The 15,933-nt window shown below is 39.3% G+C and overlaps 1 protein-coding gene across 16 annotated transcripts in view; it reads right to left on the bottom strand.

Annotated features, from left to right (window-relative positions):
* Positions 1–927: 927 nt before the first annotated feature.
* The window catches only part of chl1a (cell adhesion molecule L1-like a), a 74,837-nt gene continuing 59,831 nt past the window's right edge, over positions 928–15,933 (bottom strand). For 4 of the 16 annotated variants that reach the window (XM_084721393.1, XM_084721396.1, XM_084721395.1 and 1 more), the window contains 7 exons: positions 13,710–13,748; positions 13,254–13,316; positions 12,695–12,808; positions 11,449–11,610; positions 10,886–11,065; positions 8,459–8,531; positions 928–1,462 (listed from right to left, as the gene is read on the bottom strand). In XM_084721393.1, the coding sequence (XP_084577519.1) occupies positions 1,255–1,462; positions 8,459–8,531; positions 10,886–11,065; positions 11,449–11,610; positions 12,695–12,808; positions 13,254–13,316; positions 13,710–13,748 (839 nt within the window). In that variant the 3' untranslated portion in view covers positions 928–1,254. Of the gene's footprint in view, positions 1,463–8,202; positions 8,273–8,458; positions 8,532–10,885; positions 11,066–11,448; positions 11,611–12,694; positions 12,809–13,253; positions 13,317–13,709; positions 13,749–15,933 lie in introns of all 16 variants that reach the window. The other 12 variants (XM_084721398.1, XM_084721409.1, XM_084721397.1 and 9 more) reach the window with 8 other exon arrangements.

Below are 15,933 nucleotides of genomic sequence, written 5' to 3'. Positions count from 1 at the left end.
AGAGTTTTGAGGAGTTCCTAAATAATTCATGATTACACTCCAGATAAATACAGCAATACACTTGTCGCTTTAACCTTCTTCCTTATCAGCTTGTACAGTACATCCCTACTGTAATTCCCCGAACAAACCAGGGGCATGGTTAGATAATTTGATAAGTAAATTTTTCTTCATGTTCGTGATGTTGCTTTTTTTATGTTGTTGTCTCCCCTTTGATATAAAGAGCAATAAAAAAAAAAAAAGTTTAACAAAAGATAGATTGATATCACGATATAAAAGGCATCACCAGTATTATAAATCAACAATCAACTTTCACACATTTGCAAACAAAAATCAAAATATATGCATAAACACACAGTGAAGCATTTATGAATACATATTGATTCCATTTCATGACAGCAATGGCCACTTCTGCCAAAGTGATAAAAAGAAAAATCCTGTATGTCATTATGAGAAACTTTCTCAAAATAATGATAATTTTCTCTAAATAACGACTTATTTCAACTGACTTAGTTATCAAAAGAAATTGAGAATATTTCTCAAAATAATGATTTAGTAAACTAACTGAGATACTATCACATTATTTTGAGAAAATTACTCATTACTTTGAGATACTAACTCATTATATTAAGAAACGTTCTCTTTATTTTCAGATACTATTTTAAGGAAAAAAATACTTTTATATACTTACTAATTATTTTATTTGTCATCAGAGTGACTTACAGGATCGCTTTTTTTCCTCATCACATTAGCGTAACTGGGCTTCCATAGATAAATGAGAGAACACATGTCAGAGCATATATACTGCATGTGTTATTCTCATCCGCTGTGTAAATAATACATATATGGTACCATTTTCAGTGTTTTTCACATTGTGGAAAATAATTTTTCATCCTCCGCCTTTTGTGAAATAAAAAAAACGACTCAATATATACCACTGCAGACTGTGGCTGTACAAAAAACACTTTATTATTTTTAATAAAATCATGAAACACTCAAATTCAGGTCATTCTCTCACAGTATGTACACAGACTCACATGGTTTTCACACTGATTATGTGTATGGTGGTGGGTGTATTGTCTTCTTTCCGGTCCGTGGGCAAAACTTCTGCCTGCTGTAAAAAAAACTTCTGCACATTTTGAGTCAATTTTATTCCCCCATATTTGGCATTTGGAGCTATATCTAATGCCAGGGAAGCTGAATTTAAAAAGTATCTTTAAAGGATTTGAAGTAGACCGTTTCAACTGGAGCCCGGCTTTATGCAGTGACTAGGCTGGGTCCACTGGGCTCGCTAACAGAGCCTCCGTGCCTGCGCCCAGAATATTCTCCGATAAATGAACCGTCCTCATTGAATTCTCCTCCATCGTCGGCGTAGTCGACCAGGCTGTCTCTGCTGACACTGTCCCCCACCGCGTCGCCGCCATTCAGGGAGCAGCTGCCCTTCAGTGGCTTCTCCTCGCTGTCACTGCCATCAACAACAAGAGAGAAAGATGGCCGGGGTCAGTGGTGCATCGCATAAACAAACACATTGTAGAGTACATCAGGCAGATGTTCGGAAGAGACACACGTGGCCCTAAGAGGCCGCTGACACACAAGCACGCACACACACACACACACACACACACACAATGGGCCTGATGCAGTAACATTCTCTTAAGCTGTCTGTTATATTTTCTCTCAATTTTCTGTTAAGAGAAAAAATAATGGAAGTCAACACCAGAACCTTTTAACCATCTAGATCTGCTCTCACCCAGGTGTGCTGAATGATGTGACCATAAACTGGAGGGGCGTGGCCAATTGTTTGTTATTAGCATAGGCAACGCCCCACAAACTCGGGCAGTTGTGCACATGACCGAGAATTGAAGAGATGCCACGAAAAAAGGCTGAAGGAAAGACTAAAAGCTAAATAATTCCAGTTTAATTTGTTAGTTCAAATGTTTTTTGATAAAAGGGAAATACATTAAAAGCTTCTTGTTATTTTTATTTTTATTTTTTTTGTATAACTACAGATATTGAAATTATCATTACAATAATAAATAATTATGTATAAATAATAAATAATGTTATTATAAGTAGTTAGTATTAATATTTAAATACTTTTAACTTGCATTTGACAAATTAGTTTTGTGAAAACAAAATGTTTTTTTTTTTTTTCTCATCTTGGTAAGAGTGCTCTTGTCCACTGGGTACTAATATAATAAGAACAAACTTTAGATTTGAAGAAAAAAGAAGTGTTTGTGTATTGCTTCCTGCATGAGGCCCAATGTCACATACTATATAACCGAGAGCTACACACGTGCACAATGAAACGCCAGCCTACAGAGCCTGCACAGTACATATAGACTATTAAATGCTTGGATGCTCTGACACACACACACACACACATGCTTTCGCGCAAGTTCTTGTGGTTTCAATACATCACTACAGGCGGTAGGCAGGGGTGGATGCAGCGGCTGCACAGCAGGAAAGGGAGCACAAGGAGGAGGAGGGGGGGCGGGGAGGACTTGCTACAATCACTTCACTAATTGCTAATTGCCAAGGCTTCAGGACCAAAGGCAATTTCAAATCTCTTTAGAACCAGCGATGGAAATTGCCAGAGTGCAGTGAGAAAAAAGACGAGTGGGAGGTGTGTGTGTGTGTATATGTGTGTCGGGGGGGGGGGGTTGAGAAAAGGAGAAGGAAGAGGGGGGAGAAGAGGTGGGGCATATGCAATCCCAGACAAACAGCCTGTCATTCCTGGTATTCCCAAGGGCCCCACACACGGGCCGAGGAGATTAGATGCCAATTTAAGGCTGGGCAAGTGGCCAACTCACAGGTGTCTCACTACAAGACGCGGGGTCACCTCAAAACACTGAGGATATTTTTCCTCCCTGTCCTCTTTTCTAATTCTCCAAACCGTCCCTGTTTGCTAACACCTCGCTCTTCTTTTGTTTAGTATTCATAACACGGAGTGTCTGCGTTCAGAGACGATGCTCAGGTGGCTGCTATATGATAGCGCCATTTGAGGCGTACTGTAGTTGACACCTGTGTCAGACACAAGCTCGGCGTTTTAGCGCAGAGACTTGGGTTCAAGCCGAGATAACAAATCGGGTCTCCTTCACGGGGATTTTTAATAACCAGTCTAATCTGTCCCATTTCATGAGGCCGTTTACCATGCAAGCCACATAAGGTCCGCATTTCAACTCTTATCAAACCTTCTTTCTCTGACGACTCTAGAGCGCCTGAGATAAGTGGCTGTTATCTAAGAGCAGTGGAATGCCACAGCCGCTTGCCGCCGCAGCAGCCCGCCCACAGTGACTTTGAATGCAGTGATAAAATGGGGCTGAGTGCTTTGGAGCCCCAGCTCTCATTCAAGACCTTGGTCAGGATCCAAGCTCAGTCTCTCAGCTGTTGCCCTAAAAAAAAGGCTTTCCTTCCTTCAGCCTCACAAACAGGTGAGCGATGGAGGCACGTCACCGGGCAGAAGGTAATTACATTTGTCTTGGCACTGACCCATGCTGACTTGGTTTGGGGGCAACACAGAAACTTCAGGTGGAAGGAGGATTCCCCCTCCCCTCCTTTGCACATAAAGTTGTATTTGTTTCAGTTTAAGGCTGCTGGAAATGTGTAAGAAAATGCATACATGATATCAAATTTCAGTTTCTCATTAAGCATCCACAAAGATCTGAGTATAAATACATTCATAACTGTTAGGAAAATCTAGTTCAGGAACAGCACATTTTGCTGGTTACTGCTGTGTCAATCTAGTTTAGTTAGTTTGTGTTATTGTGTCACGTCTGTGTTTTAACATTTTACTTTGGATTCAAACTTACGAATTGGGGCAGCAGCAGTCCAGCAACTCCTGTGTTCTGCAAGGTAAACTTCTTTTTCATCAAAAGTGTCTTTGAAGAGAGCACACATGGAGGCCTAATGCCCTGTTGGAAAAGGCTGTCTGATGGTAAAATTATGTTACTACATAAAGTTGTGTTCTAAATTTAGTCTGCATTTATATGATGCACTGATATTGATTTCTGACAGGTAAAATTAGAGATTGTATCAAAGGACTTTTTAGATGCTTTCTAATATGTTCATGAGACCCTATTACATGGTTAGTCAGTGTCAAAGTTTCTAAGCTCCATAGACATTATTTGTTTTGACCAACCAACAAATACTGATTTTAGATTATATAAAACAGGTAAAAGCAGCAAATCTGTGAGGCTGAAAATAGATGTGGGAAGTTAAATATGACACCATTCAAATTAATCTGCATGTACTTGGTAAAAAAAAAAAGAAAAAAAGAGAAGCCGATTATGATTCTTAAGCTGTTTGTTTTACCAGGTTCAAGTTTTCTGTGATCCCCCAAAGCTGTCATATATTTTTTATTTTTCATATAAATTTTTAAATTACATTTCTAATAACAAATAAGTATATGTAATTCATAATAAATATTCAGATATCAATATAATAATGTCTCAATATAAATCATAATTAATATTAATATATCAATATAATATTTTTTGATGCTTTATAATGTACATGAGACCGTACAAATTACATGGTTAGAAGGCTATAGTGGTTTTGAATTTCCAGAGGCTTTAAAGCTGTCTGGAAGAAAACATCTGCTGCCTTTTTCTCCCCACTTGCATATAAAAATATGAGTAGAGCTAAGATGAGTGGGGGAAAAAACAACCCCAGAACAGCAAATAAACTAGCTGAGGAAAAAAAATTGCATCACACTGTTGGCTAACAGCCTACTCCAGCTATGACACCTGCTGTTCCTGCAGTGGACAGAGGGGCACGGCAGCAGAGGGCTGTCTCCAAAGAGAAATCGTCTGAAGCATAATTACCACTTGTCAGCTCCCCAGACACGTGGCATACCAGTGGGTGGTCTATTGCCTTCAGAGATTCAAAGGGCACAAGAGAGCCCTGAATCCAACTCTAAAGCCAGGAAAACAACATCATAGTAAGGCTAAGGGCACTCTGGGGGGACAGTAGTCAGAACAGCCTCATGAAACCCACCATGAGAGGCATTTTAAACAGACAGAGGCAGCCCAACATCTGCACAACCTCATTTTACCACAGTTTCTCCTGCCTGATGAGCTCCATAGTAAACTCAAAACAGTAAACAATATTAATGGCTTCTGATAACGTGTACTGTATATATGGCGACATGGAAAATTACATATAACAGCATAAAACTTATGTTCAATACAATAAACCAAGCTTCCCTGCATGTTTTTGAGGTTTTAACTTTAACTTGCTTCACATTATTAATTTGGACACCAGAACAACTGAAAATAAGAATATAATCAAAAACAGTTTCCATGAAGTATTACTTGGTAGCATCAGTGTTGAAGAGGTAGTTTGGATTATTTAAAGTTGGGTTGCATGAGGTACTTATCTGTAGTTTGTGCATTACCTACAGTCGATGGTGGTCTGCTCCCACAGAGGGGAGTGTTGTGGGAAGGTAGGCAATGAATTGCTGTGGGCAGGGTCAGCCACAAAACACATTTTAGCCCCTTAATAAACAGCGATGTAAAAAATAAATATTTATTTAAGTGTATGCCATATTTGGAAAATTTTCACAGCTTTACTACTGTAAGCCAAATATCGCTCTCTCCAAACAGACCAAACTCCACTGGCAAAATCAATCGTTTTTAACTTGCAAAACACGGCAGATGCTGCTCTACCGCTGCCTCCATCTGATAGTCTGTTTCTGTTAGAGTGTGACTTTGTTGTTTCAAAAGGATAGCTCAGATTCACCAAAGCCACATGACAGCACAAACAAATGAACAGATTGAGGCAGCGGTAAACCAGCAGCACCTATAATCTGCCCGGTTACGTACTGGTTTCACCTATGGAGCCTAATTGAGGGACACTGGACAGGGCAGTCTGACAGCACAGTGAAGCAGTGAAAATCTTCTAAATATAGCGCACACTTAAACTGATATTGGTTCAGGTGGAGCTTCTTTATGTGGCTAAAATATCTTTTGTTGCTGACGCTGTCCATTGCAGTATATTGCTGAGCTTCCATGCTGGTTCTCCTCTGCTTTTTCAGACAGAGGACATGCTGACTACCATCTAGAGTAGCTAATACACTGATTGATAAAAACCTCATACAACCCCACTTCAAATAATCTGATCTATGCCTTAAAAGCATGTTTGAAAGCCACCTCTGCATCTGTGCAACAACACTGATCGACTATGGGACAGTAAAAACTTAGTTATTACATCTTTAAACTGCTCGATAATCAATAATATAATCTATAATCTACAAACAGGAAAGTAGACAATGCATTCTGTCCTGTTTAACAGAATTACAGTCTTGGCAAGAGACTCAGGAACAAAATTGGCAGCAACCACACAATTGTGAGTAATCATGTTCTGAATAATATGATGACGAGCAGAATCAAAGCAGACAGAAGAGGCTATTTTAGGTGATTTCTGTTGCGTGTGCACAAACAAACACGGCATTGTCACGCAGTTGCTGCAGTGCTGTCAAGCAAAATAGGATTCAGTCAATTTCCCTAAATTGTCACCGTAGCAGCTAAACAATGCAAACAATGGAAATTCAACTGCTATTATAAAGTACAACAGCTGTCTGCTTTGGGCTTAAAGGCTCAGTTTTTTTTTTTTTTTACTCCTTTTGCTATGCTTAGTCTATGCCTTTTTATTGAATATAAGATATTTTCCACCAGCAGTTACTGTGCATCCAGAATGAATCTGTTCAGGCAAAGCTTCCTGTGTTGTAATTAAAAATGAGGCCTGTACTGAAGAATTCCAACAAATACTAATACTACACTAATAATTCACAATGTGAATGAGGGTTTAAGGTAAATCTTAGTCTGTTACCAGGTAAGCAGAGGCAGTACAGCAATATTTCATGTTTCATCTCTTCAAATACATCGCTCTACATTCGAGGTAGCTAACTCGTAACCTTAATAGGTTGAGTAGGCGGCTGATCTAAATAATAGATAATTAATAAATAAGTAATAGCTTCACAGCTGTTGTCGAAGAAATGTCTTGGCTGCTAAGTGGGGTCACACGTCCACCAGTCTTTTCGCTCCATCCTGCCATTCATCCCGCAATTAGTAAAGCCCATGCCACTGCCGAGGATTTCCAGCCCTCCAGGAAACAAAATGTGAACAATAAAATAAATAAAGATGTTGTATTATATTCAAAACCAGGGCTGCAACTAACACTTATTTTTATTATCAATTAATCTGCCGATCACTTTCTTAGGTTTAAGTACTGTTTTGGCTTTTTTGCCTACATACTGTCAGTCAGCTGAAATCAAGTTACAGACACAGCCAGTGCACAGTAATGCATTTGTAATTTTGGAGAAAATGGGAAACTCATGCTGCTTTTGGATGTGGCAGTTGGATGCTTCCCTTCAGTCCGAAGGAGGACATAAACATCCCATTTACACCTGGTTTTAAATGGGATCTGTATCCAGACACATTACATATCTCATTTTGATTCCGGGTGTAACTGCAGTCAAAGTGTCACCTGTTTAATTGGTTAAGGTAGAGAATGAAATGCATTTTATTTTCTATTGTCCTTTTTTCATCAGTATTTTTTTCTATTTTTTTTTTATAATCATTGCCTGTAACAAATTTGTAAGACCAGGCTGTATGTTCCTTACAGCTGAACCAATTTGGTGGAGAAATGTAACGGACATCTTTTGAATCTGAGAGTTTTGGTGAGGATGGCTGAGTGCATGCAACTGCAAGATGAATACAATCTAACCGACATACCCTGGTTTAAGAGCTCGCATATGGAAGCACTTTGGCTCTTATACAGTTGAAAGGGAACTGACCTGGACAAGAGCCACACTGCATGCAAGTTGTGTTTAACTAAAATTAGGTTTGTGCTATGTTTTTAAAACAGTCACACAGTGAGAAAAAAACTAAAACATATAAACAAATTAAATATTTTTATGCATCAGGATGCATCGATAATTATTTTATAATTGTATCCTAGCTCTCTGAATCGGAATGAAATTGAATAGTGAGGAGCCAGGAGATTCCCACCTGTAATGCACAATTTATACATACACCCACACACATGTATGCAGATACACACAGTAACACACAAAATCTACTTATGCACACAGGACCAAGCTGAATCACACACTTGGAATCTGACAGAAAATGTGTCAGATTCCCAGCAAAAGAGGAGCAAAGCTTTTGTTACCCACTACTCCTAACTACACACTTTGATTACCTAGCCCATTAAATGATGAGAACAATGGTTTCTAGGCTCATCCTGGTAAAGCATGTGAATGCGTGGTTTGCTTTTGGGATGGGAGAGAAAAACGTTACTGTGACACATAATAAACAAGTTTCTCAGCCTGAAAATATTTAATTTATTTAGATTAATATTGCTGCAACACAATGCATTTGGAGGAGAGAGAAAATGTCATTTCCCCGGCACACTCTGACACTGCAGCTCTCCACTGCAGAGCAGGAGTACAGCTCACCTGTATTCACAGAAGGTGTCATCATTCATTCCTTGTGACTCCATGTCAGGGTGGAGGTCTTCTTTCTCTTTCACTGCAGAGGGAAAAGATATTTCAGCACCACTTTTTAAAGAGCAGAACTCTCATCCATAGATGCAATTACAGATTACTTGCACTTTTGGGACATAAAATCATTTGTAATTCTTCAAATTCAAATACCTATAAAGGATCCTGCCTTTACATTTTCTAAAGGGAAATAACTCAAACAGTAACATTTGTCTTTTGCTAGTTTTAATCAAGCTCAGTGATTTTCTGCCAGACGATTCTCGGAAATTGGAGCAAAGGCTTAAAAAACTCAACATCGGTGCTTAGTAGATATACAGGAATAAATGATCTGAACTTTTACATCACTTGAGCGTATGTAAGACTTGAAATTAAAAAGTAACTGAAAAGCTTTTGAGGGAAACTGCGTAAACATTACATCAAGTGTGTACACTGAAAGCCTCTCTTCTATATATCCGCACAAAGTGCTACACATCGGCTCTTTGTGTAAATATGCTTTAAAAAATACCAGTTGCTTTCAAGAGAGACAAAAGAGGGGTTTCATGGAAAGAGCTGGATGGGCAAGGGGGGAATCCAAAGGAGCTGATGAAATATTCAGTGCTTCATGTCAAAAAGCTACTGCAGGCAAAGCAGTGGAGTGGTGCGGAGATGACGGGAAAGCAGGTTGAGAGGGAAGAAACCGAGTGAGGAGACACTTTGCAGGTAGGTACCATTGTGAGAGTGAATTTGGCTCTGATACGAGGCAGCACAAAGGTGCAGGGGAAGAGCCAGCGAGGTATGCACAGGTGAGGGGTGGAGAGGTGTGGAACAAAGCCAGCTGGTTCCCACTCGTCTGGCTCGACAAGGTTTGTAATCAGAGGTACCAGGCAGAACTAACGGGGCCACACAAATTATTTCACATGCAGTAAATCTACACTGGCTGCAAGTGAATCATGGACAGTTCATTTGGGGTTAATGATATTTGGCTTGGCAGGGTTAGCATGCAAAGGTGTCCAGCATGCATGCATAATGCTTTTCCAAACAGAGTCGGGGGGGCAGGGTTGAGGCCCATGGCACATTTTACTCTTTCAGGAAGTTAACCAAAATTATCAAAAGTCAAAGCAAAGTCCATCCTGAAAAACTGGTGAAAATTTAGAGTTACAGTGGAAACACATCTGTCCAGGTCAAATTCATCACAATATTATAACTGATTTTTCTTTTCATTTTTTTCTTTTCATTTTAATGTGGATGAGAATCTAACTGAATTGTATATTTCTTACACAAATATAAAGTAATTAACCTGACAGCTATTTACTAAATTTTATGGACTGTTTGAAAAAACAGTACAGCTGTTTCAAACAGTTTGCAAATTACTGTATGAATCAAAATATAATTAATTAGTAATAATTAGTAGTTTTGTTGCTTCATGTTGCTGGCTAGTTTTTGGCAGTCAGTCGTACGCTTTGAGGAGTCTTCATGAATGTTTATGGTTGTTGTCATTAAGTGTCATTCATCGGTTATGTCATTTTTGATTCAAAGCTGACATTCCTTGTTATAACAACTTGACATGAATCAAGCCAGTGATGCTTTTGTTTAATGAACTTGACATTATCAAACTTAAAGAAACTGCTTAGCTTTACAGGTTTATGTTTTACATTTTGGACTTGTCATAAAGATATCATTAAGTTTTATTACACTGCCAAATGCTTCTGTAATGATATCATGAATAATTTCCTGGTACCATTTGGACTAAGCATATAGATGTCAATAAATGTTATAAGGCCAGTTTGATGACAGAGTGCAGTACCAAGATGATTTGGATGACAGGCTATGTTGTCTTGGTCAAGTTGTCATAACAAAGGAATTATTGGCTTGATTAATGTCAAGACATTTGTATTACAAATAATAAATAATTGATAATATTTAATGACAACAATCATAAACAAGCATTAAGACTTAATGGTCATGACAAGTGTCATTGCATGGTAATGACAGTACAATGACAGGTTCATGTACACCCCTTCAAATAAAATGATACCTGACATGTTTTTTACAGGTCATGATTTCAGTGTACATACAGCAGCAGCCTCAGAGATTAAAGTAAAACAAAAAACATTTTTAAGTTTTTTTTCCTGTATATTGTCATGTAAACAAAGACTCAAAATGAACACTGTTATCTGACTACTTGATTTTTATAAGCAAATTATTTAACAGCATGGGTACTGTAATTATGCTGTCCCCAGCTTTTTGATCCATGTAGTAGTTTCCACTGTAATTAACTGCTTATATACACCAAGTTAGACTAGTGTCGTCTACATGTGCTGCACATTTTCATGAGCTGAATTTTGGTTCACTTCCTGAAGCGAGGCAACAAAGGGACTCAACCCTGCTCAAAGACTAACTGACCTTTTTCCATGGAGAACATGTCTTGTCGCTGGGTCGGCGGTGGCGTACCTGCATACTTTCCACCTTTGTTTCTCCGCACAAAGCAGGCCATGAGCGCAACCAGGGTGAGAAGCGCCACAGCACACATGGTCCCAATGAACCAGCCCTGGGTGGAAAAGTCGCTCCGCTGACCTACCGCAGCTGAGAACAAAAACGGCAAAGAGACAAAAAGCTCAAGGATCAGCTTCACACACTGGAGTATTTGAGTATGACAGTCCCCTCAAGCGCTCCTCATACAACTTTATATTTGACTGAAAACAGAAAAAAACATGATGGATTCTAGTTTGAGAGGATGTTCTCACGTCGTATTTGACTCACATTCCCTTCAGCTATAACAATATCTCTTCAGACAGAATATTAGATAGGAAAAAAAACAAAACACACAGAGATGCAAGAAAACAAATAAATTCACACATCCACCATAGTCAATATCAATTTGTCAATGATATGTTTGTATTATTATGGCAGGTTAGAAAGTCAAATCACTAAACTGTATCGACTGTGACACCAATCTCTCCTCTCACCTTTGACTCGAGTCTGGATAACGTCTTCGAAAATGCTAGCGTTATCAAGCAGCCCCTTGGCCATGAGGCGTACGGTGTACACGGCCCCAGGTTTGAGCCCATCAATTACGTGGAAACTTTGAGAAGTGTTTACAGCTTCTGAAATCCGCCAGTTACCATCACCTACACAGCCAAGCACAAGAAGTGCACAAGCAGCAAGTCTGTATTAGCATTCATGCTATGGAAAAAGAAGATAGGGTGAGCTGTTGCCACGTAACAAACGGTTCTTAAGTTATTAAATGCAATTGTTGTACTATATATAACTTTAAATACATCTTAACACATTTTGAAGAAATCATGGAAATGATGGAAGTAGCTATGCTTAGGCTTATACACTCTTAGAAATAAGGGTTGAGGTTCTACAAACAACCATAGTGTTCAAGTCTGTCAAAGTTTCTCAAGCGTTTTTTGTAACACAATTTAAAAGGGTTCTCGGTAGGTCGCATAGATGGGCTCTAGATAAAACCTTCTGAATAATAAAGATTTCTCAGTAGAACCTACTCAGTAGGTCTATTAAACCTTCAGAATATAAAAGGCTTCCCAGGTTCAGAACCCCCAGGTTTGTAGATTAATTGGGTGGGTGGGTTATAAATAAAACCTTTGGAATATTATATGGTTCTCTGTAATACCCCTGAATGGGTTCTAGAAAAAAAAAATATATAGTAGGGTTGTCAGTAGAACCCCCTTGGTTTGTAGATGTAACCTTCAGGATGTAAAAGGGTTCTCAGTAGAACCCCCTGGATGACTTTTTGATAAAACCTTCGGAATAACAAAGGTTCTCAGTAGAACACCCCAGGTGAAAAAAAAAAGTGATCAGTAGAACCCCCCATGCAGAAGGTGGAAAGGTTAATGATAGAGCCCCTGGTTACTGATAGAACCTATTGTTTCACCCCTGGGTGACACAATAGAAAGATTCTCTGTAGAACCTCATGTAGAGAGTTTGTGGGAAACCTTTCACAGATGGTTCTAGGTATAGCTCTTTGTGTTGTGTTCTAGGTAGAACCATCTAAAAGGTTCTTCCAGGAAACTGGAAAATGGTTCTCCTGAGGAGACAAGTCGAAGAACCCTTTATGGTTCTAGTTTGCACCTTTATTTCTCTGAGTATACTATATTTTTAGATGTTTATATAAACCTTCCCACCTAAACATAATATCACCTGAAATTCATGTAAATGTTTAGCGAGGCGGGGACGGGAAAAGTAGCTTACGGTTATTCATATAAGCCACATAAAGCTGCGAGTCCTGCTGCTCTTCCCTGGCGGTCCAGCTGATTTTGGCAAAGGTGTCACTCACATACGAGCTTATGTTCAACAGGGCTGGAGCTGATAAAGAGAGAAGGAAGAGGAGGAGGAAAATAAAGAGGAAAGGAAAACAGACAGACACAGAGAAGAGGAGAGGGAAGGCAGGAAAAGAGGATTAGCAGAGGCAAATAGGTTCCCCCCTGCAGCTTGAGAACAGTGCAGCGAGCAGAAACCCTTCAAGACGACAGTTCAAAAGGCAACGCTGGGCCCCAGACTTAATTGAGTGGAGCTGGATTTTGGCTCATAAAGGGTAGATATAGAGATCGTGGGCGTGAGTGACATCTAGTCTTCACTCTGTCTTAAGCAAAGCTGGCATTTCCTGACGCCCCCCCATGAAGAGGGTATATCAGAATAGATTGAAACTACTCCTTGTCTCGAATCCCATTGTTACTTGAAAGTTGAGGTAGATCAAGATGAGATCACAGGTATATCAATGGCTGTGCATGTGTGTGAGTGAGCTATATACCTAAAGGAGGATGAGTTGCATTGGCTGGGATAGAGCTGGGAATCGAAAGAGAGCAGTTGTGGCCTGAAATGAAAGAGAAGCCTCAGATGTTAGATTCCTGCTACAATACTGTCAGGTCTAATGCTCTGTATTGTGCAACAAGCGAGCTCTATAGACTACATGAAGGCACGGTTGTTAGAGCAGCTGGGAAAACTGGATTAATGGCAGTACCTGCTCAATACAACTGCTAGTAAACACAATTCAAACTAATTGTCAATTTATGGCAATGTATTTACATAAAGGTATATTCTGGTATTGTGTACAAGAATTACCCGCACTATATTTGCAAAACTATAAAGGAACTGTTGATGAGGCTATAACAAGCTACTTGCTACGCCAACACACCTACAAGCACGTCTATCTGTACCACTACTCCTATGTTGGTGAGCTGCAGCGGCTGCAGGCACTGATACATACTGCTCTGAACAGGGGCCACAGCTGGAGTTGGGGACAAATCTTCAGAGGGATAAAAAGAAAATGAAATACAGCAGAAGATTACAGATATATGGAAAGCCAGCTTTAAGGTTTAGAAACCGAGCACAAACACACACACACGCACACACCAACAGACGCAAATACATGGGCAGCGTATCCTCAGAAATACCAAAAACCACATGCAGGTTTATGCCTGCATGAGACATCTGTTGCTGGTGCTTTTGGATTTGGTGACTGGTGGAGACCTACACCACCACAGGGCACTGTGGAGCAAGAAAATCATACACTTTGTCCTCCCGATTACTGTGCTTATTAATTCTAAGTAGAAATTGAGAATGAACTGTATTTAATAGGGCTGCCCTCTAATAATCGACTTAACTGTTAGTTGGTGCCAAGAGTCTTAGTCGACCACGTTTTCGTTTATTTGTTAATCGCAGAAAAAAACAACTTAAAATCTATTCAGGAGCTGCATCTTGCCATTGGGCCCAGGGGACTGATACAACACACATCCTTTTTTCCCAGTGCACTGCTGTTAACTGTGCTGTGGCTGCCATTAAGAAGTTAGCTCAGTTAGCGGTCCTGTGGGATATACCCTCTGAGGTCAATGGAGGTCAATTGACAGGGAATACAGCACCTGAGGGGATTTAACATTACAGCAGCTACCAGACTCTGACTCCAGAAACAATGAAGACACACTAGGCTCATGTAGGGGAGTGAAGCGATTGAGAAGCAAGTTTGTAACCCTGCAACTTAATTTGTTTGTTTTGAAGTTGAAACTTATTTATCCACCTATTTTGAACTGATGTTGTATTGTGTTGAAATAAATAAACTAAATGATCAGTCTCCTTGCTGGTTGTTCCAACACATTCACAATCATTACTGCTTTTACTGTTAGCATTTAATAGGTGGATCACTTTGTGCTCCAAAAATATATATTTAAAAATCAAAATAGTATGATATTATAAAGGTGCAACAATGAGTCAACTAATGGCTTAAACTGATGACTACTGGCTGACAAGGCAATTTTTTAATTAGGTGCAGTACTAGTATTTAATGACAAACGTTGTGTACTCCACTCAATCAATGTCAGTATGAATATGTTCATGAACTTTTTAGCAAACAGTTCATTATTTCATTTGGAGTCATGTTTCTGGCCAGCAGCTGGTCGCTAACTGTGTCTGTTTGCTGCTTGGTGGCAGCTTGGTGGCTTTTTAGAGCTTTTTCACTGAAAACAGCTGCTGTGAAATGCATCAAACATAACAGCAAACAACATCATAAGCTGAAGCATAAAATCAAGCACATAAACCTTACAATAAATGAGTCATTTCCTAAACAATTTAAGAGCACAAGGAATAAGTAGAGTTCATGTTTTTGGCTCAACTCATGGACACTCTGAGGCCATCAACATCATAAGCAATCATAACATCAAAGCATAATTCTTAAAATAAATAAGTAAACCGTAAAACAATTTCAGAGCTTGCGAATTAAAAGAGAGTTCATGTCTTTTAGTTCTACTTGTGGGCAATACGTATTCCCTACGCCGACAAAGTGTGTAGGTGGGTGTTGAGGCTGCAGGCAGGAAACCAAGTAAGAGGGATGAGCTATCATTGAGTGTGTCAGTGCAGATTCAGGTGATAATTCTCTGTAGGTTCATCACTACAAGCAACCCCTTTCTCAATGTCACATTGTTGTCCCGTCATCATTTGACAGATCGCAGATTCACAAGTCAGTCTCTACATGCTTCACTCAACAGACACTGAGGACAGTCTCCCAGCTTTTGTTGTTAAAACTGGGTGGGAAAAAATAGTTTAAGTCCTTACTACTGAGGAGAAAGCACATGACGAAACGTAAAAACTCATTGGAACTGAATTTACCTGAATTTAATAAGTGAATAATAAATCAATGTAATTATTATTACTTTGTCACATAGTTTGATATTTTAGTTAAGTCAGATAAACTGTGTTGGTAATTTTCTAGTGTTACATTGATTTTATATGAACTGAATTTGCAATGAATGGTATAACGGTTTCATTACCTGAAGCACACGCATCATTTAATTTGCACACGCTGTCTGTATTACTTCTCACATTATCTAGCATATTGTGCACCCCGACATGAACTCATATAAACAACTTCTGTACACTGACACGACCCGTCCTGCTGTGATTGCTGCATACTGAGCTAATTGAAGCCCTTGATTATTTTG

Source organism: Lutjanus erythropterus, chromosome 6 (assembly GCF_056507025.1).
Source record: "Lutjanus erythropterus isolate fLutEry1 chromosome 6, fLutEry1.hap2, whole genome shotgun sequence".
NCBI lineage: Eukaryota > Metazoa > Chordata > Actinopteri > Lutjaniformes > Lutjanidae > Lutjanus > Lutjanus erythropterus.
This window is presented reverse-complemented; position numbering and strand designations above follow the sequence as displayed.